Source organism: Pseudorca crassidens, chromosome 7 (assembly GCF_039906515.1).
Source record: "Pseudorca crassidens isolate mPseCra1 chromosome 7, mPseCra1.hap1, whole genome shotgun sequence".
Taxonomy (NCBI): domain Eukaryota; kingdom Metazoa; phylum Chordata; class Mammalia; order Artiodactyla; family Delphinidae; genus Pseudorca; species Pseudorca crassidens.
Genome location: NC_090302.1, coordinates 84121277 through 84146731, shown reverse-complemented (window position 1 = coordinate 84146731; position 25455 = coordinate 84121277). Strand labels below are relative to the sequence as shown.

At 38.9% G+C, this 25455-nt stretch overlaps 1 protein-coding gene across 9 annotated transcripts in view; it reads left to right on the top strand.

The window, feature by feature from the left end:
- TUT7 (terminal uridylyl transferase 7) overlaps positions 1-25455 on the top strand; it is a 71985-nt gene that overhangs the window by 11299 nt on the left and 35231 nt on the right. For all 9 annotated transcript variants that reach the window (XM_067744777.1, XM_067744778.1, XM_067744782.1 and 6 more), the window contains 8 exons: positions 685-754; positions 1488-1614; positions 3925-4044; positions 17495-17647; positions 20535-20715; positions 22136-23235; positions 23648-23798; positions 24902-24988. In XM_067744777.1, coding sequence (XP_067600878.1) covers positions 685-754; positions 1488-1614; positions 3925-4044; positions 17495-17647; positions 20535-20715; positions 22136-23235; positions 23648-23798; positions 24902-24988 — 1989 coding nt within the window. The remainder of the gene's footprint in view (positions 1-684; positions 755-1487; positions 1615-3924; positions 4045-17494; positions 17648-20534; positions 20716-22135; positions 23236-23647; positions 23799-24901; positions 24989-25455) is intronic.

Sequence of the window (25455 nt, the reverse complement as noted above, 5' to 3'; positions counted from 1 at the left end):
AGTAAAAGGAATCAAAATATGTAAAATTTACTCTTGAGGGTAAAAAACTAAAGGATAATCTTTTTAATTCTATGGTTTAAATTAATACTTTACAAATAATAAATAGTGTGGCCCAGCCCAGATGAATGAATCAACAAATCATTGTTCCCAGTTAGGTTTATCAGTTGTCCAGAGTAATGTCCAACTGGGGCTTGACGGCTTATGTGCTTTCCATAGGCCTCATTCAGTTGTTTCATCCCTTGAATTAGTCTTTCCCATCCTTTTTGTTTTGATTGAATGAAATATTTAAACATTTCTTCTTACTTCAGTCAGTATGTATTTTGACCCCATGTATTTTAGTAGCTTTTGCAGCAATTTTTTTTTAATGTCCTGTTCATATTTCTAATTATGTTACCCACGTAACATTTAAATGTTCTAATTCAATAATGTAGTCATTTCTAATCAGACATTAGTTTTTCAAAATAAGGATTTTAAATTAATGTGATTACTTGATTCTTGAATATAATACTTTTTTCCTTTTCAAGTCACTTTTATTTAATGATCATCTCTTGAGAACCTTATTTTGTAATGGTCTTTCAAAAGGTCAAACAGATAATTCACAACTGGTACTTGTACTTTATCTAGTTGTGCTTTTAAACAAAGGCTTAGTTAACTAACCTATCTGATATTCTTTTCTTTTTCCAGACTCTTTTATTGATGTTGACGCAGATTTCCACGCTAGGGTGCCAGTGGTGGTGTGCAGAGAAAAGCACAGGTCTCTGCTTCTTTAAGCTGTTTATTAAGTACCAACTTGCCAAAAGCACTTGTACTTTACTCCATCTTAATGTCCAGTTTCTAGAATTGTTAGCTCCTATGTGGTTAATTTCACAAGCTTCCTGTTAGCATTCTCCCTCTACTGTTGGTGTTTAACACAAGAGGAAAAAGTGGTTTATTTTTAAAAGAGTAAAATTACTGAAAAAGAAAAAATATAGGAAGGAAGCATTTTGACCCATTTCAGTAAAAAACACCTCTGTCAAATAGTTACTTGCTCTAATCACCTTTATTTGCCATCCTTTTTAGAAGCATTTTAAACAGTGCTGAGTAACAGTTCACCCGGCTCTCTCTCCATCTGGAAGCATTACCATTACCACTGTAAATGGGTAGTTTGTAGGCTGTAATGATTTGCCATTAGGCAGATTCCTCCAACTAGGGAAAACACTTCATACCCCCATTCGAAAGATTTTACAGTATTCTCCTTACTTGCATTTTCCCCCCAAAATAATTTTAATATATGAAAACATGAAGTTTTAGTTCTTGAAAAATAAAGTTTACTCAGAAGACAGCTGCCCTATCTTTTTTAATACAATATTGAGATGACCCATAAAGGTTTAGTGAGTTAGAAGTATTTATTATCAGTGTAAATTAGTTGGTGGTGGTGTAAAAGACACCTGATACCTGTATAATACTTTCTCTTTTTCCTTCCCATTCTCACCCTCTACTCCCACCAGTGGTCTTCTTTGTAAAGTGAGTGCAGGAAATGAAAATGCTTGTCTGACAACAAATCATTTAACTGCCCTTGGAAAACTAGAATCAAAGCTGGTTCCTTTGGTGATTGCATTTAGGTACTGGGCAAAGGTAGGTTTGAGTTCTTTAAATGAATGCACATTCTGTGTGTGCATAAGCAGTATGCTTTGATTTTTACATGGTTCATTTAATCTTAAATGTTTGGATGCATATTTATAGACATCAAGGGAGTTGGCATCTGAGTATTAGAACAGAAATTTTAATGTGTACAGAAAGGAAAACTCAGTTTCTATTTCACTATGACATATTGCTCAAAAGATCAAAATGCTTTATGATGCTTATTAAAAATTAGATTTGTGGGGGCTTCCCTGGTGGCACAGTGGTTGAGAGTCTGCCTGCAGATGCAGGGGACACGGCTTTGTGCCCCGGTCTGGGAAGGTCCCACATGCCACGGAGCGGCTGGGCCCGTGAGCCAGGGCTGCTGAGCCTGCGCGTCCGGAGCCAGTGCTCCACAACGGGAGAGGCCACAACAGTGAGAGGCCCGCGTACCGCAAAAAAAAAAAAAAAAAAAAAAATTAGATTTGTAAGTCAAATCCCAGAGTTATGGCCCAAGTGTTTACATTTTTTTTCTTTTCTTTGTATTTCTGATCCCTCACCAAACAAAAGTAAAATTTTGATGCTTTAAAAAAGACCTCGAAAGCTATTTCCATATATTTGTTAGTGGAAGCAACCAGCTGGCATTTCAGTGATGTGTCGTAAATCTAACATTACTCTCATCAGCTGGAGGCAAATTCAAAAACACATATTTTGAATAACAGCAGAAGAGAATTCTGTCAGTCCCTCTCCCATTTCCCCCTTTCTAGTGGTAGAATGGCACAGCTATTACCCTCAGAAAAATGCAACTCTCCCAGAATCATATTTTTTTGTACAAGTCTATCTCACACCATAATTCTTTCCATGTTAATTGTGTAGCAGAGATTTTTATGGATTTCTCAGCTGACATCCTTGGAAGCAAGTTCACTTTATTTCATCAATTTATAAGGTTGTCTGTGCTTGATCAGCTTCACTAGCTAAACCCCCCATCCCTTAGTATCAGTTTGGGGCTGGATCTTGTTCACGTTGTCCTGCTCAATTAAGAGAGACAAAATTACACTGCTTAAAGATTCTTGATGTAGGTTGTCAGGAAAACCTGATAAAAACATGTGTGTGGATTAAGGCGAATTATGGCCATCAGTGAAAAGTCAGTTTAGAGTGCAGGACTCCCACAAGTGGGTTAAGAAGTCATTTTCTGCAGATCAAGAAAATATACTCATCACAATATTCCTACCTTTGTACCATATGAATCAAATACACTGTAAATAAACCAGGTCTTTGCTGAGGAAAAGACAATGTCTAAAAGCATTTATAAATGAAGCTGCAGCTTCATAAGATGAATCTCATCAATAGTATGTGACCCACCAACTGTTTACTTTTTAACTAGTTTCCAGAAGTGATTCTCAGGCACAGGAAAGTTTGAAATGAAGCTTCTCATACCATTTCCAATAATATACCCAGAGACTCCCAAAAAATGAAAGCCACTATCTGATATTGCTTTACATTTCTGCGGTGTTTTAAATATGGTATCCTATTGAAATGCTCAAATAATCATGAGAGCATCTAACATTTCCCCAAAATGTAAGGTCTTATCATGATTATAAAATTGAGATTCTGTGTAGAGAAAAGCCAAAGCTTTACCGATTAAGACATGGCAGTAACAATACGTAGTTCCTGTTGCTTGGGTCCAGGACCCAACAGGGACAGAGGATGACCCACTCTTAACTGGGTGAATTGATAATCACAATGTGCTGTCTTTTGAAAGCAGCCTCCTACTTCATCACTAAGTAGGCCATGCTTTCTAAGTTGTTATTTCTGCTAGCGCTAATGAGTTTGCCTACATTCTAGCCTAATCACCTTTCTGACCAAAGCATGCATTTTCAAGGTAGTAGCTAAGGGTGAGGGGACCATTAAAGCAAAGCCAATTGTCTTACAGTTGGAATTGAACCATCATTTTGACTCCATTAACAAGTTTTTGAACCAAGTGAATGGAGTTACCATGGATATCAAAAAAATAAAACAGCAAATATTATTTTTAGGGCCCTTCACAAATGAGTTTAGTTAAAATGAAAAATGTGAAATTGAAACTGTCACTCAAAACCACAATCTGTGGTTACTCCAAAAGTACAAGGAAGTATTTTGTCACTGTGGAGTTTTATTTGGAGGGGTAAATCACGTGACACACAGAAATGAAGTAACGGGTTTTAGACCAAATTGCATAAATGAGAAGTTTACAAAAGAATGTACTTTTTGACATGTACAAAAGAATGCTTATCCTCTTTTTGACAAGTACAAAAGAATGCTTATCGTCTTTTCTCTCATTTGTAGCTTTGCAGTATAGATCGCCCTGAAGAAGGAGGTTTGCCACCTTATGTGTTTGCCCTGATGGCCATTTTCTTTCTTCAACAGAGGAAAGAACCCCTTCTGCCTGTTTATCTAGGATCATGGGTATAAAACTTTTTTGCTTATGTATCTGATACTGATTTTATTACAGGGCCACAATCCCTTGTGTATAATTTCAGAGTGTAAAAACCTAACCAGAACTGACATGAATTTATTTATCCTACTATTGTGAATATTCATACCTTTCACTGCTGAAGTATTAATGTATTTGACTCAGGATGCTGCCCTGTACTCTGCTTAGTGACACTGTTACTTTTCTAAACTGAAAAAACTCTTGACTTATGGAACACATGATCTTGAGGTTTTCAGACAAGAGAATGTGAATATATTATCATTTGGTACACACTTTCTTTGGGTACAGTTTTATAATTTGATACTTGAATTTATATATCACCTCCAGACAGACTGTAGGAAGCTTTTGGTTCGCTATCACTTACTTTCTATTTCTAGTCTTTTGATTCTCTTTATGCCCCGTTCCCTGTGAAACAAAAGAAAATATAAGTGCTGAAATTGCTACCTATAGCACAAGATGCAGAACTTAGCAGTCAGTCACCTCTTGAATAATATATTGCTATAATCTTTAAGATGAATTAGACTTCAGTGATGTGACTGTTCTTTCTTTCTGGATAAATTAAAGTTGAGCTGATGTATTCAAATAGTAAGATTTAAGAAGAAGCCACCTCAAAGTCAAAATGAGGTTATTCTCATTCTCTTGGAAACCTCACTGTTAATCCCTAGGTGTTTATCTTGATAAAAATCTTACGTGTACACTTACTTTATAAAAAGCGTCACTGGGTGAGAGCTTACTTTGGTACATCAGTATTTTAACTAGTCTTACCATATGCAGGATTCTTGTCATTTAAGGAGGAGATGTTCTAGAGCAGTAGCCCTTAATTATGGGTCTATAAAAAAAATAAGATTTTAAGGAATTTTTTTATACTTAATAAGTTGAGAATTAAGCAGGGACCTTTGTCTGCCAGGCCCTGAGAATAAAGACTAAAGCAGAATAAGTCCTATATAAACTCTGTCTTGGCATTAGGGATTGCAGTCTGCTGTGCTGTGACCCAGTTGCCTAAAGGGAGCTCTCTTTGTGCTTGTGGTACTGAAATGAAAAAATTCAGGGTATCCTTGCTAGTCTGCTCTCCTGATAGAAAAAAGGGTGAGAGAACAAAATCAACCCTTAGTTGATAAATAACCCTTTTCATCAGACCCAAATAGGATTCTGTGAAAGTCTTTGAAGTTTTCTTTTCACTTTGATCCAAGAGAAACAGGAGTTTAAGATGGAACCAAACCAGTTGGACTCCTATGCCAAACAAAAAGCCTTAGAAGAGGTTGATGCATTGCCATGCTCACTAATGTCTTAGTGAAATCTGCCTTTTCTTGTGTCCTCATCATCTCTAAAGTAGGCATCCGTCACTGATGTGAGGATGCAGTAAAAAAAAAAAAAAGTGCTTCTATTCTGCTGCTGGGATTCTCCTCAGGATTTGCTTAAGAGAAGCATGAATACCCTTTCCTGTGGCCAGTGTATTATTTCCTCAGGAGTAGTACTGGAAGTCCTCTAAGATGACACAGAATTTGCTTTTGATTATACCATTTATTTATTTAAAATTTTTTTTCTTCTCTAGTCTTATTTATTTATTTATTTATTTTAACATCTTTATTGGGGTATAATTGCTTTACAATGGTGTGTTAGTTTCTGCTTTATAACAAAGTGAATCAGTTATACATATACATATGTTCCCATATCTCTTCCCTCTTGTGTCTCCCTCCCTCCCACCCTCCCTATTCCACCCCTCCAGGCAGTCACAAAGCACCGAGCTGATATCCCTGTGCTATGCGGCTGCTTCCCACTAGCTATCTACCTTACGTTTGGTAGTGTATATATGTCCATGCCTCTCTCTCGCTTTGTCACAGCTCATCCTTCCCCCTCCCCATATCCTCAAGTCCGTTCTCCAGTAGGCCTGTGTCTTTATTCCTGTCTTACCTCTAGGTTCTTCATGACATTTTTTTTCCCTTAAATTCCATATATATGTGTTAGCATACGGTATTTGTCTTTCTCTTTATGACTTACTTCACTCTGTATGACAGACTCTGGGTCTATCCATCTCATTACAAATAGCTCAATTTCGTTTCTTTTTATGGCTGAGTAATATTCCATTGTATATATGTGCCACATCTTCTTTATACATTCATCTGATGATGGGCACTTAGGTGGTCTCCATCTCCAGGCTATCGTAAATAGAGCTGCAATGAAAATTGTGGTACATGACTCTTTTTGAATTATGGTTTTCTCAGGGTATATGCCCAGTAGTGGGATTGCTGGGTCATATGGTAGTTCTATTTGTAGTTTTTTAAGGAACCTCCATACTGTTCTCCATAGTGGCTGTACCAATTCACATTCCTACCAGCAATGCAGGAGTGTTCCCTTTTCTCCACACCCTCTCCAGCATTTATTGTTTCTAGATTTTTTGATGATGGCCATTCTGACTGGTGTGAGATGATATCTCATTGTAGTTTTGATTTCCATTTCTCTAATGATTAATGATGTTGAGCATTCTTTCATGTGTTTGTTGGCAGTCTGTATATCTTCTTTGGAGAAGTGTCTGTTTAGGTCTTCTGCCCATTTTTGGATTGGGTTGTTTGTGTTTTTGTTATTGAGCTGCATGAGCTGCTTGTAAATTTTGGAAATTAATCCTTTGTCAGTTGTTTCATTTGCAAATATTTTCTCCCATTCTGAGGGTTGTCTTTTGGTCTTGTTTATGGTTTCCTTTGCTGTGCAAAAGCTTTTAAGTTTCATTAGGTCCCATTTGTTTATTTTTGTTTTTATTTCCATTTCTCTAGGAGGTGGATCAAAAAGGATCTTGCTGTGATTTATGTCATAGAGTGTTCTGCCTATGTTTTCCTCTAAGAGTTTGATAGTGTCTGGCCTTACATTTAGGTCTTTAATCCATTTTGAGCTTATTTTTGTGTATGGTGTTAGGGAGTGATCTACTCTCATACTTTTACATGTACCTGTACAGTTTTCCCAGCACCACTTATTGAAGAGGCAGTCCTTTCTCCACTGTACATTCCTGCCTCCTTTATCAAAGATAAGGTGACCATATGTGCTTGGGTTTATCTCTGGGCTTTCTATCCTGTTCCGTTGATCAATATTTCTGTTTTTGTGCCAGTACCATACTGTCTTGATTACTGTAGCTTTGTAGTACAGTCTGAAGTCAGGGAGCCTGATTCCTCCAGCTCCGTTTTTAGTTCTCAAGATTACTTTGGCTATTCGGGGTCTTTTGTGTTTCCATACAAATTGTGAAATTTTTTGTTCTAGTTCTGTGAAAAATGCCAGTGGTAGTTTCATAGGGATTGCATTGAATCTGTAGATTGCTTTGGGTAGTAGAGTCATTTTCACAATGTTGATTCTTCCAATCCAAGAACGTGGTATATCTCTCCATCTATTTATATCATCATTAATTTCTTTCATCAGTGTCTTATAATTTTCTGCATACAAGTCTTTTGTCTCCTTAGGTAGGTTTATTCCTAGATATTTTATTCTTTTTGTTCCAATGGTAAATGGGAGTGTTTTCTTGATTTCACTTTCAGATTTTTCATCATTAGTGTACAGGAATGCAAGAGATTTCTGTGCATTAATTTTGTATCCTGCAACTTTACCAAATTCATTGATTAGCTCTAGTAGTTTTCTGGTAGCATCTTTAGGATTCTCTATGTAGAGTATCATGTCATCTGCAAACAGTGACAGTTTTACTTCTTCTTTTCCGATTTGGATTCCTTTTATTTTTTTTTTTTTCTTCTCTGATTACTGTGGCTAAAACTTCCAAAACTATGTTGAACAAGAGTGGTAAGAGTGGGCAATCTTGTCTTGTTCCTGATCTTAGTGGAAATGCTTTCAGTTTTTTGAGGATGATGTTGGTTGTGGGTTTGTCATATATGGCCTTTATTATGTTGAGGAAAGTTCCCTCTATGCCTACTTTCTGCAGGGTTTTTATCACAAATGGGTGTTGAATTTTGTCAAAAGCTTTCTCTGCATCTGTTGAGATGATCATATGATTTTTCTCCTTCAATTTGTTAATATGGTTTATCACATTGATTGATTTGCGTATATTGAAGAATCCTTGCATTCCTGGAATAAGCCCCACTTGATCATGGTGTATGATCCTTTTAATGTGCTGTTGGATTCTGTTTGCTAGTATTTTGTTGAGGATTTTTGCATCTATGTTCATCAGTGATATTGGCCTGTAGTTTTCTTTCTTTGTGACATCCTTGTCTGGTTTTGGTATCAAGGTGATGGTGGCCTCGTATAATGAATTTGGGAGTGTTCCTCCTTCTGCTATATTTTGGAATGGTTTGAGAAGGATAGGTGTTAGCTCTTCTCTAAATGTTTGATAGAATTCTCCTGTGAAGCCATCTGGTCCTGGGCTTTTGTTTGTTGGAAGATTTTTAATCACAGTTTCAATTTCAGTGCTTGTGATTGGTCTGTTCATATTTTCTATTTCTTCCTGATTCAGCCTTGGCAGGTTGTGCATTTCTAAGAATTTGTCCATTTCTTACAGGTTTTCCATTTTATTGGCATAGAGTTGCTTGTAGTAATCTCTCATGATCTTTTGTATTTCTGCAGTGTCAGTTGTTACTTCTCCTTTTTCATTTCTAATTCTATTGATTTGAGTCTTCTCCCTTTTTTTCTTGATGAGTCTGGCTAATGGTTTATCTACTTTTTCTTCTCAAAGAACGACCTTTTAGTTTTATTCATCTTTGCTATTGTTTCCTTCATTTCTTTTTCATTTATTTCTGATCTGACTTTTATGATTTCTTTCCTTCTGCTAACTTTGGGGTTTTTTTGTTCTTCTTTCTCTAATTGCTTCAGGTGCAAGGTTAGGTTGTTTATTTGAGATGGTTCCTCTTTCTTAAGGTGGGCTTGTATTTCTATAAACTTCCCTCTTAGAACTGCTTTTGCTGCATCCCATAGGTTTTGGGTCGTTGTGTCTCCGTTGTCATTTGCTTCTAGGTATTTTTTTACTTCCTCTTTGATTTCTTCAGTGATCACTTTGTTATTAAGTAGTGTATTGTTTAGCCTCCATGTGTTTGTATTTTTTACAGATCTTTTCCTGTAATTGATATATAGTCTCATGGCGTTGTGGTCGGAAAAGATACTTGTTACAATTTCAATTTTCTTAAATTTACCAAGGCTTGATTTGTGACCCAAGATATGATCTATCCTGGAGAATGTTCCATGAGTACTTGAGAAAAATGTGTATTCTGTTGTTTTTGGATGGAATGTCCTATAAATATCAATTAAGTCCATCTTGTTTAATGTATCATTTAAAGCTTGTGTTTCCTTATTTATTTTCATTTTGGATGATCTGTCCATTGGTGAAAGTGGGGTGTTAAAGTCCCCTACTATGAATGTGTTACTGTCGATTTCCCCTTTTATGGCTGTTAGTATTTGCCTTATGTATTGAGGTGCTCCTGTGTTGGGTGCATAAATATTTACAATTGTTATATCTTCTTCTTGGATCGATCCCTTGATCACTATGTAGTGTCCTTCTTTGTCTCTTCTAATAGTCTTTATTTTAAAGTCTATTTTGTCTGATATGAGAATTGCTACTTCAGCTTTCTTTTGGTTTCCGTTTGCACGGAATATCTTTTTCCATCCCCTTACTTTCATTCTGTATGTGTCTCTAGGTCTGAAGTGGGTCTCTTGTAGCCAGCATATATATGGGTCTTGTTTTTGTATCCATTCAGCCAATCTGTGTCTTTTGGTGGGAGCATTTAGTCCATTTACATTTAAGGTAATTATCAATATGTATGTTCCTATTCCCATTTTCTAAATTGTTTTGGGTTCAGTATTGTAGGTCTTTTTCTTCTCTTGTGTTTCTTGCCTAGAGAAGTTCCTTTAGCTGTTGTTGTAGAGCTGTTTTGGTGGTGTTGAACTCTCTCAGCTTTTGCTTGTCTGTAAAGGTTTTCATTTCTCCATCATATCTGAATGAGATCCTTGCTGGGTAGAGTAATCTTGGTTGCAGGTTTTTCTCCTTCATCACTTTCAGTATGTCCTGCCACTCCCTTCTGGCTTGCAGAGTTTCTGCTGAAAGAGCAGCTGTTAACCTTATGGGGATTCCCTTGTGTTATTTGTTGTTTTTCCCTTGCTGCTTTTAATATGCTTTCTTTGTATTTAATTTCTGACATTTGATTAATATGTGTCTTGGCGTATTTCTCCTTGGATTTATCCTTTATGGGATTCTCTGTCCTTCCTGGACTTGATTAACTATTTCCTTTCCCATATTAGGGAAATTTTCAACTATAATCTCTTCAAATATTTTCTCAGTCCCTTTCTTTTTCTCTTCTTCTTCTGGAACCCCTATAATTCGAATGTTGGTGTGTTTAATGTTGTCCCAGAGGTCTCTGAGACTGTCCTCAGTTGTTCTCATTCTTTGTTCTTTATTCTGCTCTGCAGTAGTTATTTCCACTATTTTATCTTCCAGGTCACTTATCCGTTCTTCTGCCTCAGTTATTCTGCTATTGATCCCATCTAGAGTATTTTTCATTTCCTTTATTGTGTTGTTCATTGTTGCTTGTTTCATCTTTGGTTCTTCTAGGTCCTTGTTAAATGTTTCTTGCATTTTGTCTACTCTATTTCCGAGATTTTGGATCATCTTTACTATCATTATTCTGAATTCTTTTTCAGGTAGACTGCCTATTTCCTCTTCATTTGTTAGGTCTGGTGGGTTTTTATCTTGCTCCTTCATCTGCTGTGTGTTTTTCTGTCTTCTCATTTTGCTTATCTTACTGTTTGGGGTCTCCTTTTTGCAGGCTGCAGGTTAGTAGTTCCCGTTGTTTTTGATGTCTGTCCCCAGTGGCTAAGGTTGGTTCAGTGGGTTGTGTAGTGTAGGCTTCCTGATAGAGGGGACTAGTGCCTGTGTTGTGGTGGATGAGGCTGGATCTTGTCTCTCTAGTGGGCAGGTTCACGTGTGGTGGTGTGTTTTGGGGTGTCTGTGGCCTTATTATGATTTTAGGCAGCCTCTCTGCTAATGGGTGGGGTTGTGTTCCTGTCTTGCTATTTGTTTGGGTTAGGATGTCTAGCACTGTAGCTTGCTGGTCGTTGAGTGAAGCTGGGTGCTGGTGTTGAGATGGAGATCTCTGGGAGATTTTTGCTGTTTGATATTATGTGGAGCTGGGAGGTCTCTTGTTGACCAGTGTCCTGAAGTTGGCTCTCCTTCCTCAGAGGCACAGCACTGACTCCTGGCTGCACCAAGAGCCTTTCATCCACACGGCTCAGAATAAAAGGGAGAAAAAGTAGAGAGAAAGAATTAATAGAAGTAGGAAGAAAGAAAGAGAGAAATAAAGAAAGGAGGGAAGGAAGGAAGAAAGAAGAAAAGGAAAGAAGGAAAGAAAGAAAGGAGGGAGGGAGGGACGGTGGGAGGAAGGAAGGAGGGAAGGAAGGAACAAAGAAAGAAGATAAAGTAAAATAAAGTAAAATATAATAAAGTTATTAAATTAAAAAAAATTTTTAAACAACAACAACAAAAAAACGGACGGATAGAACCCTAGGACAAATGGTGGAAGCAAAGGTATACAGACAAAATCTCACACAGAAGCATACACATACAGACTCACAAAAAGAGGAAAAGGGGAAAAAATCATAAATCTTGCTCTCAAAATCCACCTCCTCAATTTGGGATGAATCGTCTATTCATGTGTTCCACAGATGCAGGGTACATCAAGTGGATTGTGGAGCTTTAATCCGCTGCTTCTGAGGCTGCTGGGAGAGATTTCCCTTTCTCTTCTTTTTTCTCACAGCTCCCAGGGGCTCAGCTTTGGATTTGGCCCCGCCTCTGCGTGTAGGTCGCCGGAGGGCGTCTGCTCTTCGCTCAGACAGGACAGGGTTAAAGGAGCCGCTGATTTGGGGGCTCTGGCTCACTCGGTTCCGGGGGGAGGGAGGGGCGCGGAGTGCGAGGCGAGCCTGCGGCGGCAGAGTTCAGCGTGACATTGCACCAGCCTGAGGTACGCCGTGCATTCTCCCAGGGAAGTTGTCCCTGGATCCAGGGATCCTGGCAGTGGCGGGCTGCACAGGCTCCCCGGAAGATGGGTGTGGATAGTGACCTGTGCTCGCACACAGGCCCGTTGGTGGCGGCAGCAGCAGCCTTAGCGTCTCCCGCCCGTCTCTGGGGTCCGCGCTTTTAGCCGCGGCTCGCGCCCGTCTCTGGGGTTCGCGCTTTTAGCCGCGGCTCGCGCCCGTCTTTGGAGCTCCTTTAAGCAGCGCTCTTAATCCCCTCTCCTCGCGCACCAGGAAACACAGAGGGAAGAAAAAGTCTCTTGCCTCTTCCCAGCTCCAGACCTTTTCCCAGACTCCCTCCCGGCTAGCCGTGGTGCACTAACCCCTTCAGGTTGTGTTCCCGCAGCCAACCCCAGTCCTCTCCCTGCGCTCCGACCGAAGCCCGAGCCTCCGCTCGCAACCCCGCCTGCCTCGGCGGGTGAGCAGACAAGCCTCTCTGGCTGGTGAGTGCCGGTCGGCCCTGATCCTCTGTGCGGGAATCTCTCCGCTTTGCCCTCCGCACCCCTGTGGCTGCGCTCTCCTCAGCGGCTCCGAAGCGTCCCCCTCCACCACCCGCAGTCTCCGCCCGCAAAGGGGCTTCCTAGTGTGTGGAAACTTTTCCTCCTTCACAGCTCTCTCCCACTGGTGCAGGTCCCGTCCCTATCCTTTTGTCTGTGTTTATTCTTTTTTCTTTTGCCCTACCCAGTTACGTGGGGGGGTTTCTTGCCTTTTGGGAGGTCTGAGGTCTTCTGCCAGCGTTCAGTAGGTGTTCTGTAGCGGTTGTGTAGATGTATTTCTGGTGTATCTGTGGGGAGGAAGGTGATCTCTGCGTCTTACTCTTCCGCCATCTTCCCCTCCCGCCTATTCAAGATTTAATAACAAAAATAAGTATGTGGTGGCCAAATACTAGATTGAATTCTGTGTGTCAATTACGGCAAACTCTGCTGCCTGAACCAAAGTGATCTGTAGCTTTCAGCATTTTTAAACTAGTCAAGTATCAGTGTGCTGGCTTCTGCTAGGGTCTTTTAGTCAAAAATGTGAAGCAAGTGAGAGAAAAGAAATTCAGTGCCTTGTTCATGCCAGATACTTTATATCACTCTTTCTGCAGAAAATCTATTGAGAACCTCAAAATTACGTGCATGAAAGTATCTAAACTGTTAACTCCTTCAAAATTTTTAAAGCACTCTGTATGTTAGTCATTGTACTAGGCCCTGAAGGTAATACACAGATGAGTAAGGCTAAATTCTCTGTCAAGAAGTTTAGAGTATTGTATCTCTGTGCTGTGTTTTCGAAAATCTTTCAGCCATTCTCTCCCAACCTACTCAGATTTCTTCCATGTTGGAGATTATCTCTCTGACCTTTTACTCCCAATTAAAATTCCCATTTATTATCATTAGATATTGATATGTGAGTTGTGAATGATGAATAGGCTTAACCCTGTGTTCTTGGCATCTTTTATCCCCTACAACAATATTTTACTAGTCTCCTAGTAGATATTATTTGGAATCTTCCTTATTTTAGATTATGTAAACGTAACCCTTAGGAAATAGTTATTTACACTTTAAGAATGCCAGATAATATAGTAGAAAGAAGAGTAGTGTTAAAGTTTGGCAGCCCTGAGATTCACCCAGGATTTGCCACTTAAATCCTTGTGACCTTGAACAAGTTATTTAATCTCTGAGCCTTGGTGAAAGACTCATCTGCAAATTTTTGAAATGAGATCAGGAATGTAGAGTTCCTGGAACTCTACAGGTAGGAGAACAGATGTAGTCCTTTCCCCCTTCAATAGAAAGGCAAGTTCCACTTACGGTATGTAGGTGTGAACTCCTAAAACAAGTGATCCTTCTGGAAATAACAGCTATAAATTCTCAACAAAATACATAAAACAACAACGTGAAGGCTCTGGAGACTGAACAAATGCAAACAGACTTTGGAGAGAAGTCAAAACCTGTAGCAAGTGACCAACACAGAGTGAGTTTCTGTTTTTCAGTGGCTTTACCCCTGAAGGCAACCCTGGTAGAAAAACCAGTACTCTTTCTGGCCAGAGGAACTAAGGCCACCAGATAATAAGGGGAAGAAAAACCAGAAAGGGAAGATATAGAGAAGTGGAACCCTTAATTCTGTGTGGGAACTCAGTACATCACTGACTGACTTCTGAACCAGTCCAGCGTGCCATATAAGGAGATTGGAAGTCAATGCTCTATCCTTGCAAAAAGAAAAAGACTGAACATGCTGAAAATCAACAACTCTTTTTAGATCCATTAGAGAATTGAGGTCATGAGGAAAACCACTGCCCCCAAAATTGGAGAGACAGGCAAATATATAAGTTGTCAGAGCATAAGCCCAGAATCCTGCCCATGGAACGGCCACCAGGGTAGGAAAACATGGACTCTGATTCTGGAGGCTCAGTTTGGATAAGCTTGAAAGTGAAAAACAATAAGGAGGCCAGTCTTAGGGGGCTGATTTCATGAGTTTTATCTGCAAAAATGCCCACCATGTTGTCAGGGTAAAGATCTAAGAAAAATCCCCTTTGAGGGAAAAACTAGCCATTTTGAAATTGCCTGGAGCATTCTGCTGTTAGAAACAGAAACCTGCCCTCAAGGGAAACTGTTTTACCAGAGCCTGACCACCTTGAGTTTTATCAGGGCCTAACTGACCTGGGTAAAGGAAAAATACCAACTCCAACCCTCTGTAGTTTCCTGTCTCACCTCAGGTGCGCAGGACTGAGAAGCACTTTGTGAAGGTCACAGTCTCACTAAAAGACTGAGATCTGAACATAGGACTATAGAATGCTTCCCCTCCCCTCACACCTTACTACAGCATCATTAGGCCTCCGGTGTAATAATGGGATTACAACAGACAGACCTCATATAAGAAGAAATCTCTTGGGAAACCCAAAAGCAATACAGGAGACAAAAACAAGGATACCAGCATAAGTTATAGCCCCTTGACATGTACAGCTACAACAAACAGTACATAGCCTGACTCCTAGCCAGGTAAAAGAAAACCTCACACCCCAGGCCCATACTTTACCCAGCTTTCCACAAAAAAATAATAAGGTATACTAAAAGGCAAATAACATAGTGTGAAGAAACAGAGCAAACATTGGAATTATCAGACCAGGAGTTTAAAAAACAAGAATATGCTAAGGGCTCTAAAGGAAAAAATGGTCAACATGCAAAAACAAATAGATAATATAAGCTGAGAGATGAAAACTCGAGGAAAGAATCAAACGGAAATACTAAAAATCAAAACTAACAAAAATGAAGAATGCCTTTGATGGATTCATCAGGAAACTGGACAAAGCTGCGGAAAAAATCAGTGAGCTTTATTCAATGGAAACGTCTCAAACTGCAAAGCAAAAAGGAACAAAAGAATGAAAAAGAAATGGAACAGAATAGCTAAGAACTGTAGGACAATTACTAAGGGTTGTAATGTATGTATAATGGAATACCTGGAAAAGAAGAAAGAGAAACAGAAGAAAAGTTGAAGTAATAATGACTGAGAATTTTTAAAATAAATTACAGACTTATAAACCATGCGTTTGAAGCAGACTGAAAACAGTTAAGAGCCAAGGCTTACTAAACTGAGCTGAGGTCGGAGCTGCTGTCTACCAGAGAGGTGACAATCTGCATTTTGTCTAAGCAGTTAATTACCTATAAAACAAAAGTAGCTACACGTATTGGAGTAACATAAAGAATCCAGAATTTTCACAATACATTATAGTATCACAATATCCAGAATGCAATCCAAAAATACTCAACAATACAAAGAGCCAAGAAAATGGGGCACACTCTCAGGGAAAAGAAATCAACAGATGCTAAGCCCAAGATAAGATACCAAAGACTTTAAAAGCAGTTATTATAACTGCTCCATGAGACAAAGGAAGTACACTTGCAATAATTTGAAGAGATAGAGAATATCAGCCAGAGAATTAGGAAGTGTAAAGAGAAGCAAATGGAAATTTTAGAAGTGAAAGATACATTATTTTAAATTAAAAAAATTTACTGGATGGGCATCATAGCAGAGTGGAGGTGACATAGGAAAGAGTCAATAGATATGAAAATAGATAAGTAGAAACTAATCTAAAGAAGAAAAAGAAAAAAAGTTTTGAAATAAATAAATACACCTCAGGGACTTGTGGAACAATTTCAGAAAAATCTAACCTATGGGTAGTTTGAGCCCCAGAAGGAGAGGAGCAAGAGAAGGGGATAGAAAAACATAAAGTTTCACAAATTTGACAAAAAGACAAACTTACAGTCTCAATAAGCCAAGTAAACCTCAAGTAAGATAAATTCAAAGAGAAGCATGCTTAGCACATCATAGTCAGGCTGCTGTAAACCAAAACTAAAGAGCAAAACTCAAAAGCAGCCAGAGAAACACCTTACATAAGGTGAGAAAGGGAAATAAGTACATATCAAGTGGTGGTCATTCTCTGAGGAAAAATAAACCAGGGTAGGAAGGACAGAGTGAAAGAGGAGGAGTTATTTAGAGTCAAAGATATTTGAGCAGAGCCTGAATGTGTTCCTCACTGCATGGGTTAGCTGATTTAGGGAAAAGAGCCTTCCAAGCAGAGGGAATAGCAGATGTCAGCTCCAAGCCAGGAGGACAGATCGAGAAAATGGGTCAGAGTAATAGCAAAGGACCAGATTACCTAGGCCCTAGAAAAGACTGAATTTCATCCTGAGTAAGAAGGAAACTGTCATGAGCAGGGGAGTGACATGATGTCTTCTGTTTTAGGATTGCTCTGTCTGCTAAACCAAAGAAGTAGTCCATTTGATGTGGAAATACATTGGGGAACTGGGGCTACCACAGACACACCCCACCCCACAATTCACTATGTACATTAACCTGTCTAAAAGGCTGTGATACATCCCTTTGTACCTGCAGTAAAGAAACCTGTTCACATTTGTACCACATTTCTTAGACCTTTTGAGCCTAGACTTTTCTTTAGCATCTTAACAATGTCAAAAGAAACACTTTATATTTTTTAAACACTTACTATGTGCCATACCCTGTATCTGAATGCTTTGTGTCCATTATTTTATTCCATAACTATCCCATGAAGGAGATTCTGGTGTTATCCCTTTTTACAGGAGCCTGAAACCTAAAGAAAATGAGGACCTTACTGAAGGTCTCACAGCTAGTACATGAGGGAGTGAGATTTGGGCCCAGGTGGTTTTATTCCAGAACCATGACCTTAGGCCTAGGCCATGTTGCCTTCTCTTAGAGTATTTACTAAAGAATTATTTCCAAAAATCACCAATTCTTTTGCAAATCAAAACCTTGATTTTTCCTTTAAATTTACAGATGTCTCAAAGATACTCCTTTTATAAAAAATACCTTTTATATTTTCAGTGAACTAAAGTATGTTACTTTTCATTTCTTCCAGGATTAATATGCTCTGACTGATATAAAATCGTTTCTGCCTTATAATAGTATGTGTCTAATTTTTCCCAGATTGAAGGATTCTCATTAAACAAACTAGGGAATTTCAACCTTAAAGAAATTCAGAAAGACTCTGTGGCCTGGGAGTACACTGATAATGCTGCAGGGGACGCAGACTCAGCAAAAGAAGAGGCACCAAAAGAAATGCCCGTTAAAAGGGGACAGGTCTGTTCTCCCTTGTTTCTAGTTTTACTGTCTATTTTTAATTTGTTGCTAATTGTGCAGTTTATGAGTTACTCAGTTCTTCCTCTCTTCTTTCCTCAACTATCTTAACTATTTCGTGGCTGTTTGGTTTCCTAGTCTATTCAGTCCTTTGAATAGACAAGTAATGAGAAAAGGTAAAATTCAAATCATTGAATCCACAGTTACTTACGTGGTTTCTTCTGTGTGCAAGGTGCTGTGAAAGAGGCTGAGAATTCAGAGATAAATTCCCATCTGTCCTCTAAGAGCTTAGGTCTTAGACAGTATTATGAGGTTTAAATATATGAAAAGTTAACTAACCTCAAATTACTAAAATAACAGTGAATAAGTCTGTGGTCTAGTGTACTTGTCCGTATCCATACTATTAGGGGTGGGCAGGAGAATTTATGCAAAAGGAAAGAATTGCCATTAGAATTTCAAACAAAAATCTGAACAATGTAATTATACTAGTAATAACAGTAGGATTCTGACCCAAATTGGTAAATGGTCCTTGACTCCATGAGCTTCCCCATAACCCTTTGGGGTAAAATGACAGTAATACCCACAAAATACTTCTGAGACCTGGATTCTTATCCTAGCTCTTCGCAAACAGGTCATGTCACTCTTTTAGTCCTTATTTACTCGTGCCTAAAATGAGGAGATAATGGTGAATCATATGTTCTCCAGGTGTGTTTTCTGGAATCCTTGAGAGTTGAGGGGAAGAGGGTGGGGGTGGCACTCTACCCCTGCTGCCGCCGGAGCACGCTGCTGGTATCAGTTTTCTATTTGGGGTTCCAGGAGTGGCTAAAAGCACAGGCTGTGGAGCCAGAATATTTGAATTTACAAACACAAATGCAGCTCTCCCACTTCCTAGCTGTGTGTCTTTGGGCAGGTGACTTAATCTTTCTGTGCCCCAGTTTCCTCACCTGTGAATGGGGATGATATTGGTACCCTCTCATAGTCACTAATTTATAGAATGCTTCACTCAGTGCCGAGCATGTGGTAAGCACTTTGTAAATGCTAGTTGCTAGTCTTATTTTATTTGAGAAAGAAAGTGTTCTCTACGTTAAAAAAGCAGAAACAATAACAACAACAACAACAAAAAGTGTAAGTACCACTAGTCTAGATATGTCAAAGGTCTCTTAAGTTCCATGTTATGATATTATCAAGTCATTTCAGTGAGATGCTTAAAAATCCTTAGTAATGCTGAATATATGGATAAAGAGGTGAGATCTAATGAAGCTTTCCATTTCTGGGGTTTTCTTTGTGTCCTCGACTATAGTGTGTGGGACCTAGACAACTTCCATTTTTAATCAGTTTTGCTTTGTAAGCCCACCTAATAACTTTATCTTATTTCACAGAACCTTTGTGGTTAAGATTTAGTGAATAAGTATGTGGCATTAATAAAATACCATACCACTTGTTTTGAAGCTTGATATAGTAAAGTGTGATTGGAAACAAATTTGTATACCCTAGAAGGAAAAGCTATTGCTGAAAGTCCAATTAAATACTTTATCTTTGCATTTGAATGCTAATTGGAGAGATAAATCATGCTGCCACTTCTGAAATTGAGACCTCAACAGTGTCGAAATTGCATGGTGTGGTGAAAGAACACTGGACTGGGATCAGGAGACATTGTCCTCATTTTGCTCCTGACAAGCATTGAGACCTTTGACAAGTCACTCTTTGGACTTCAGTTCCTTCTCTTGTAGCATATGCGAGTTGAACTAGATTACCTCTTAAGAGCATCTTACAGTTGTGACATTGTTTCAATGGTATATGGATTTCTTGTATTTAAAAAGACTATACCTAAATGAAAAAATACAGAGAGCAACCAGTCTGCCAGATGCTTTCCCTTGTTTTCTGATTTAATCCTCATAACTATCCTGTGTTATAGGTGGTATCATCCCTACTCTGCAGATAATGGTAGCGACCATTTTTTGAACATGTGTGCCAGGCACTGTGCTAAGCTCTTAACAGACACTCTCTCACTCAGTCCTCCCAACAACCCTATGAGGTGGGTACTGTGATCCCCATTGTTCAGATGAGGAAACTGAGGCTTAGACAGCTTGTATACCTTCACCAGGATCAGACACAGCCAGTAAATGGCAGAGCTGGATTTGAAAGCTAAGCATGTCCCACTCCAAAGCCAGTTCTCTTAGCCTCTGTGCTATACTGCCAATCCAAGAAAGAAGAAGCTAAGTCACAGAGCAGTTAAGATCTGTGAAGAGGCAAAATTGTATTTGGACCCATTTTTCTCTTTTCTAAGTCCTTTGTACTTTCCACTATATTCCATCACAGTATGTCCCAACTTGTCATGAGTCTGTGAGTGGAAAACTTAGTATTAATTTCTGATATCAAGAGTTATTTATTTGACTTTAAAATCAGTTGCTACCGGCAGATTCAATGAACTTAATGTAGCTTCTCAGAGCAAGTGAGAGGAGTGTTTTTCCTTTTGCTCTGTGCCTCTAGCTGTAGCCCATTTCTGTGTGTAACTGTGTAAAGGCACCCTCCAGAGGCAGGAACAGGGAGAGCTCAGTGCTGAGGGTAGTAGCAATCAGGGCACAGTTCTCTCCACCTGCCCTTAAGACTTCAAAATAAGGAGTGCTGCCTGGTTACATAAAACTGCCTGTCTATTCCTATGATAATGACTAGATTTTAACATACTTTAATCCTGGGAATTCAGTGAAGGAATGCTGTTTTCCCACAATCGAAATAGAACCTAGAATGTGGTTATCTAGATAGACTGTCAAATTCATATCTTTGCTAAGGTTTTTCAGATTTTTTTTATTTGATGCTTGAATGATCTCTTATTTTTCAGATTGTACTGACATCTGAAATAACCTGTATATTTTCTCTTTGCTGTTAATAGGTATCATTAATATTTGATTTAAAACACCAGCCTTCAGTACCGGTTGGGCAGCTCTGGGTGGAATTGCTTCGATTCTATGCTTTAGAATTTAATTTGGCTGATTTAGTGATAAGTATCCGTGTCAAAGAATCAGTATCTCGTGAATCAAAGGATTGGCCCAAAAAGCGCATTGCCATTGAAGGTACCTCAAAATGTTTATCTTTAATTTCCCCACCCCACCTTTTTTTTAAGGTGTCAGTCTAACAGCATGCTTTTTATTTCAGTCTTTTTTCAGCTCCTACATGTAAGGTAGGCCTGACCCCAAAAGTGAAATAGATAGCTAGAATCTTGCATGTGTTACAGTGAGTCATCCCAAGGGAACAAATTGTTCATCCTGGGTTTTTTAAGTGCTGCAATAAAACATCTTAATCACTTAAGCAACTAAAAGAATGGCTGGCTGTGTCCTTATTTTCTTTGTAAATTGCTTTAACAACTTGAAATGCTTAAAAAGTCTTTTCCAAGTGATGTGTAAATCCCACTTTCCTCTTTGCTGTTCTCATTTATGGATTTTTAGATTCACTCCTTTCATGGATTGTTGTTGATGTTGTTTAGTTTTACAAAGGTTGAGGAAAATACCTTTTCTCATGAAAAATAACATTCTTCATTGGATTTCTCTCCATAGAGAAAAAGGATTGTTATTTTTGGAATATTTGCAATAACATTTAGAACTTATTCATGAAAACACCTTTTCTCTTAAAAAAAACACTTAAACTCTTAAATGAGTTAAGGTTCATTTAACTGAAACCATTGTATAAAAGACATACTGATGTGCCCTGTAGATTTCATTAAATGTATGAGATCTCAGCTTTACAAAGTCAGGAGGTGGAAACCCCACTAGAAATCTTAATTCTCCTCCTTCAGATAATTTAAAGAACCTCCTAAATGGAATTTTCTTATTTTTGCTTGATTTTTTTCAAGCCTTATATTGCATAAGAGGGTTTTTTGCATTTTGCATAAATTCTGTGTGCAGTCATGGGGATCTCACATTTTTAAACCCTCCCCTGCAGTTTCTCTGGCTCAGCTCTTCTGGCCAATTGCCTAACCTGCTGGAGTTCTAGGGGAGGAGAAAAGATTGAGAGAAGTGGTGTCTCCTCCTGGTGCCTCCCTCTCGCCCCTGAATTCAGTCCAGCCAGTTCAGTGATGGGGCTTCCCAGGGCAGAAGAGTGGAGGTAAGCTCTACAAACCGCAGGGCCTGGCTGAGTGGGGAGGCTGAGCACTCAGCAGAGCCTGGCGGGAAGACCTCGCTTCCCGAGGGCACAAGAGCCACACTGATGACATCTTTTTTTTTTTTTTTTTTTTAACCTCCGCAGTCACAGAACAGAATAGGGAAGGGGTACTGGTTCTGAACAGAATGGGTTCTCTTCAGAGAGCAGATGTTTAAGAAAGCATTTCTTTTCGTTTTTAAACTGTATCTTCTTACTCCCCATCCCCAGTTTTTTAAAAAGCATATGATACATGATAAATTTTACTGTTGCTTACTTGTTGTCTTTATCTATAGCAGGCTAATTTTTAAAACATGAAATAGAAGTGTATGAAGTAGCAGATTTTTTTTTTCATTACAGATCCCTACTCTGTTAAAAGAAATGTGGCAAGGACCCTAAATAATCAACCTGTGTTTGAATATATACTTCATTGTTTAAGGACAACGTATAAATATTTTGCTCTTCCACACAAAATTACAAAATCCAGCCTTCCAAAGCCTCTGAGTACTGATACCTGTACTTCCAAACATTCTAAAGAAGTAGCAAAACGTGATCCAGATGTACAAGCGAAAGATGATAAACTCAAAACCTCAGTTTTGGCTCAAGGTCCTGGTGCTGCCACTTTAACTGCGAGCACCTGCAAGGTACCATCACTTACTCTTAAAGAGACTGCTGAAAGCTTTGAAAGCCCATCAACAGAGGAAATGGGAAACACACACATCAGTGTCCACCTGGAAAACTCAGACTATATCAAGGCAGAGGCCACTTGCGATGACTCTGAGGATGTTAAAGTACATCATCAAGAAACAGGAAGTAAAGATGAGAAAGAAAAATGTGGAATGGAGGGCAAGCATCCTTTGACTGCTGATGATCAAGCTTTAAGTAGTAGCAAACGTGGAGAGCTTGTCATCTGTGGCAGCCCAGGAAGTGACGAGACTCATGGCACTTTGCATTTAAAAGGCTTCGAAAATCCTACAGCTAAAGGGTGTGACGAATTTGCTACTTTAGATGACAAGGCTGATGTTGATGAAGAAAGCATTGAAGGTACAGATGAACTTGGAGATGCTCTAAGCCATTTTACCCCTTCAAGACAGGGCCAGACATCAGGAATCATTCACTCTGATGAAGAAGAGGAGGAGGAAGAGGAGGAGGAGGAAGAACCCAGGCTCTCCATTTCCCGAAGGGAAGATGAGGATGATGTTGCTAACGAAGATGAGTTAGACAACACCTACACTGGATCAGGGGATGAGGATGCCCTGTCTGAAGAGGATGAGGAATTAGGTGGATCTGCTAAGTATGAAGACTTGAAAGAATGTGGAAAACACCAGGTGGATGGAAATCTACTAATGGAACTTAATAAAATCAGTCTTAAAGAAGAAAATGTATGCGAGGAAAATTCAACTGCGGATCAGTCTGATTTCTTCTATGAATTTAGTAAACTCATCTTCACCAAAGGCAAGGTAATCAGTGCCACTCCTAGACATGGCACTAGGAGACTTGAAAGAGTTTTAATGCATGTACTTTCGATTTTTGTGTACTAAAACAGGGCTCTCCCCTCTCGGTAGTGGTTAACAAGTTGCTCTTTCACTCCAGTGCAACCACTAGGTCCACTTCCCTCCTTAATCTCTTAGGAATTTGCAGAGGAGAAAAGTAATGCTGTTGGTAGTAAAAATAACTGCCTTTTGCTCCTGCGTGTACCAAAAGGGTGTCCCCATCTCAGATACTTTGGAGTGGCCACACCATTATATTTTCATTCCTTTGGAATGTGAGAAGTAGAATGTGTACTTTGGAAAAAAGATTCAAGACCCCTTTATTTGGTAAATAAAGTTTTATCTTAAGTCTTTTATTATTTGCTTTGCCATCTTCCTGCAGTCTCCTACAGTAGTATGCAGTTTATGCAAACGCGAGGGTCATCTAAAGAAGGACTGTCCCGAAGACTTCAAAAGAATCCAGCTGGAACCTTTGCCACCATTAACACCCAAATTTTCAAATATCTTAGATCAAGTTTGCATTCAGTGTTATAGTAAGTTATTAACATTTCTTTTGATTTGTCACAATATTAAATTGGCATTTTCTCAAGAGTTATCTGAATCACTAACCTGTTAGCTTCATTATAGGGGCTAAGTCTGTTCCATTCTCCATTGTATCCACAGTGCTCTGTGTATCCTGTTCCATTTGGGACATGCAATAAAAAATTGTTAAAGAAAGACACGGAGGGAGAATTTTTAAGTCTTAAGACTGGAGTACTATCATTTCCTAACTGGTATTCCTTGAAATGTTTTTCTAGGTGCCTGCCATTAATCGTATTTCGTCACAAGGAGTATTCCATAGGTCAAGTAGGGAATAACTCTATATCCTGCCCCCTCCCGTAGAGGTTTTTAGGGCACATTAGCATAATAAAGCCTTCTGAGAAATGCTATGGTAAAGAACTTATTTAACTCTTTAGTCTTATGTAACCCTTTTCCAAAATTTGAGCGTAGAGTACTTTTTAATTAATGCTAATTAATAACCTTTATAACAGCCCTTTAAGGAACACCAGTTTGGGGAAGTGTTGGTATACTGAGGTATAAAGCTCTACAAGGAAAAACATTACATGGAGAGGCATGGCAGCTGCTTAGAGTGAAAGATCCATCACATTGCTGTACCTTGAGATGTCTGTCTGTGCCAGAAGACACTTATCCTGAATCAGGGATTTCTTTTTTAAACCTCTTCAGAGAGTATAAGTGAGGAAAGAAAACTATTGGTTCTCTTTAGAAAAAATACATACATATGCACATGCTCACAAACTATTGTGTTCACCCTGGCGGGGGGGGGGGGGGGGGGGGGGGGGGCGGGAGTTTGTGTAGTTCCCTGAAGGCTGCCTTCATAGGGCTCTGGGTCTCTCTGAAACCCAGGAGCAGAACCCTTGTTCAGACTGCTTTACATCTCAGGAGCAGTTCTTGGTGATAGACTCTTTCAAAAGGGCGTCTTTATTTTACATTGCTTAATGCTGTCTACTGAGAAGACACACAAAATTTAGAGTTTTGTTTATTTTTTTTTAAGCCAGTTAGATTTTATTTAAAAATATAGTTTTTCAGAGAATGTGAGCAATCTTTGTTTCTGAATGTATCTGTTTATTTTAAACAGAGGATTTTTCTCCAACAATTTTAGAAGATCAGGCACGTGAACATATTCGGCAAAACCTAGAAAGTTTCATAAGACAAGAGTTTCCAGGTAAATAAGTTTTTACCTTTAAGTAAAGAACGATAGTGTGACTTTCCTTCAGAATGAGTACATGTGTTACAACAACATTAATTTTGAGACTAAGAAAGCAGTGTTACAGTGATGGGGGGGACAGGGCTTCAGTTGTTCTGTGATATACCTAGGGTGGCTTTTGGTCTTCCCAATCCTAGTTTGCCAATAGAAAAGACAGACGCAGTGTAGTATTTTGCTTAGCAGATACCACAAGTGAACTTCATTTAGTATTAGGTTTAGAGTCAAAATTCAGACCTGTAAAAAGTGAATTTATTTATAAAGTAGTAAGCTTACATTATTAAATGTTCTGAGATGATCCACATTTTCCTTGAAATGTCCTTGCATTTAAGAAGAAAGTGGCATTTGATAATCTTGCATGTCTTCTATTACTTTATTTATTTATAGTAAATTTTGAGAGAAAATAATTTATAATAAATGACTAGTTA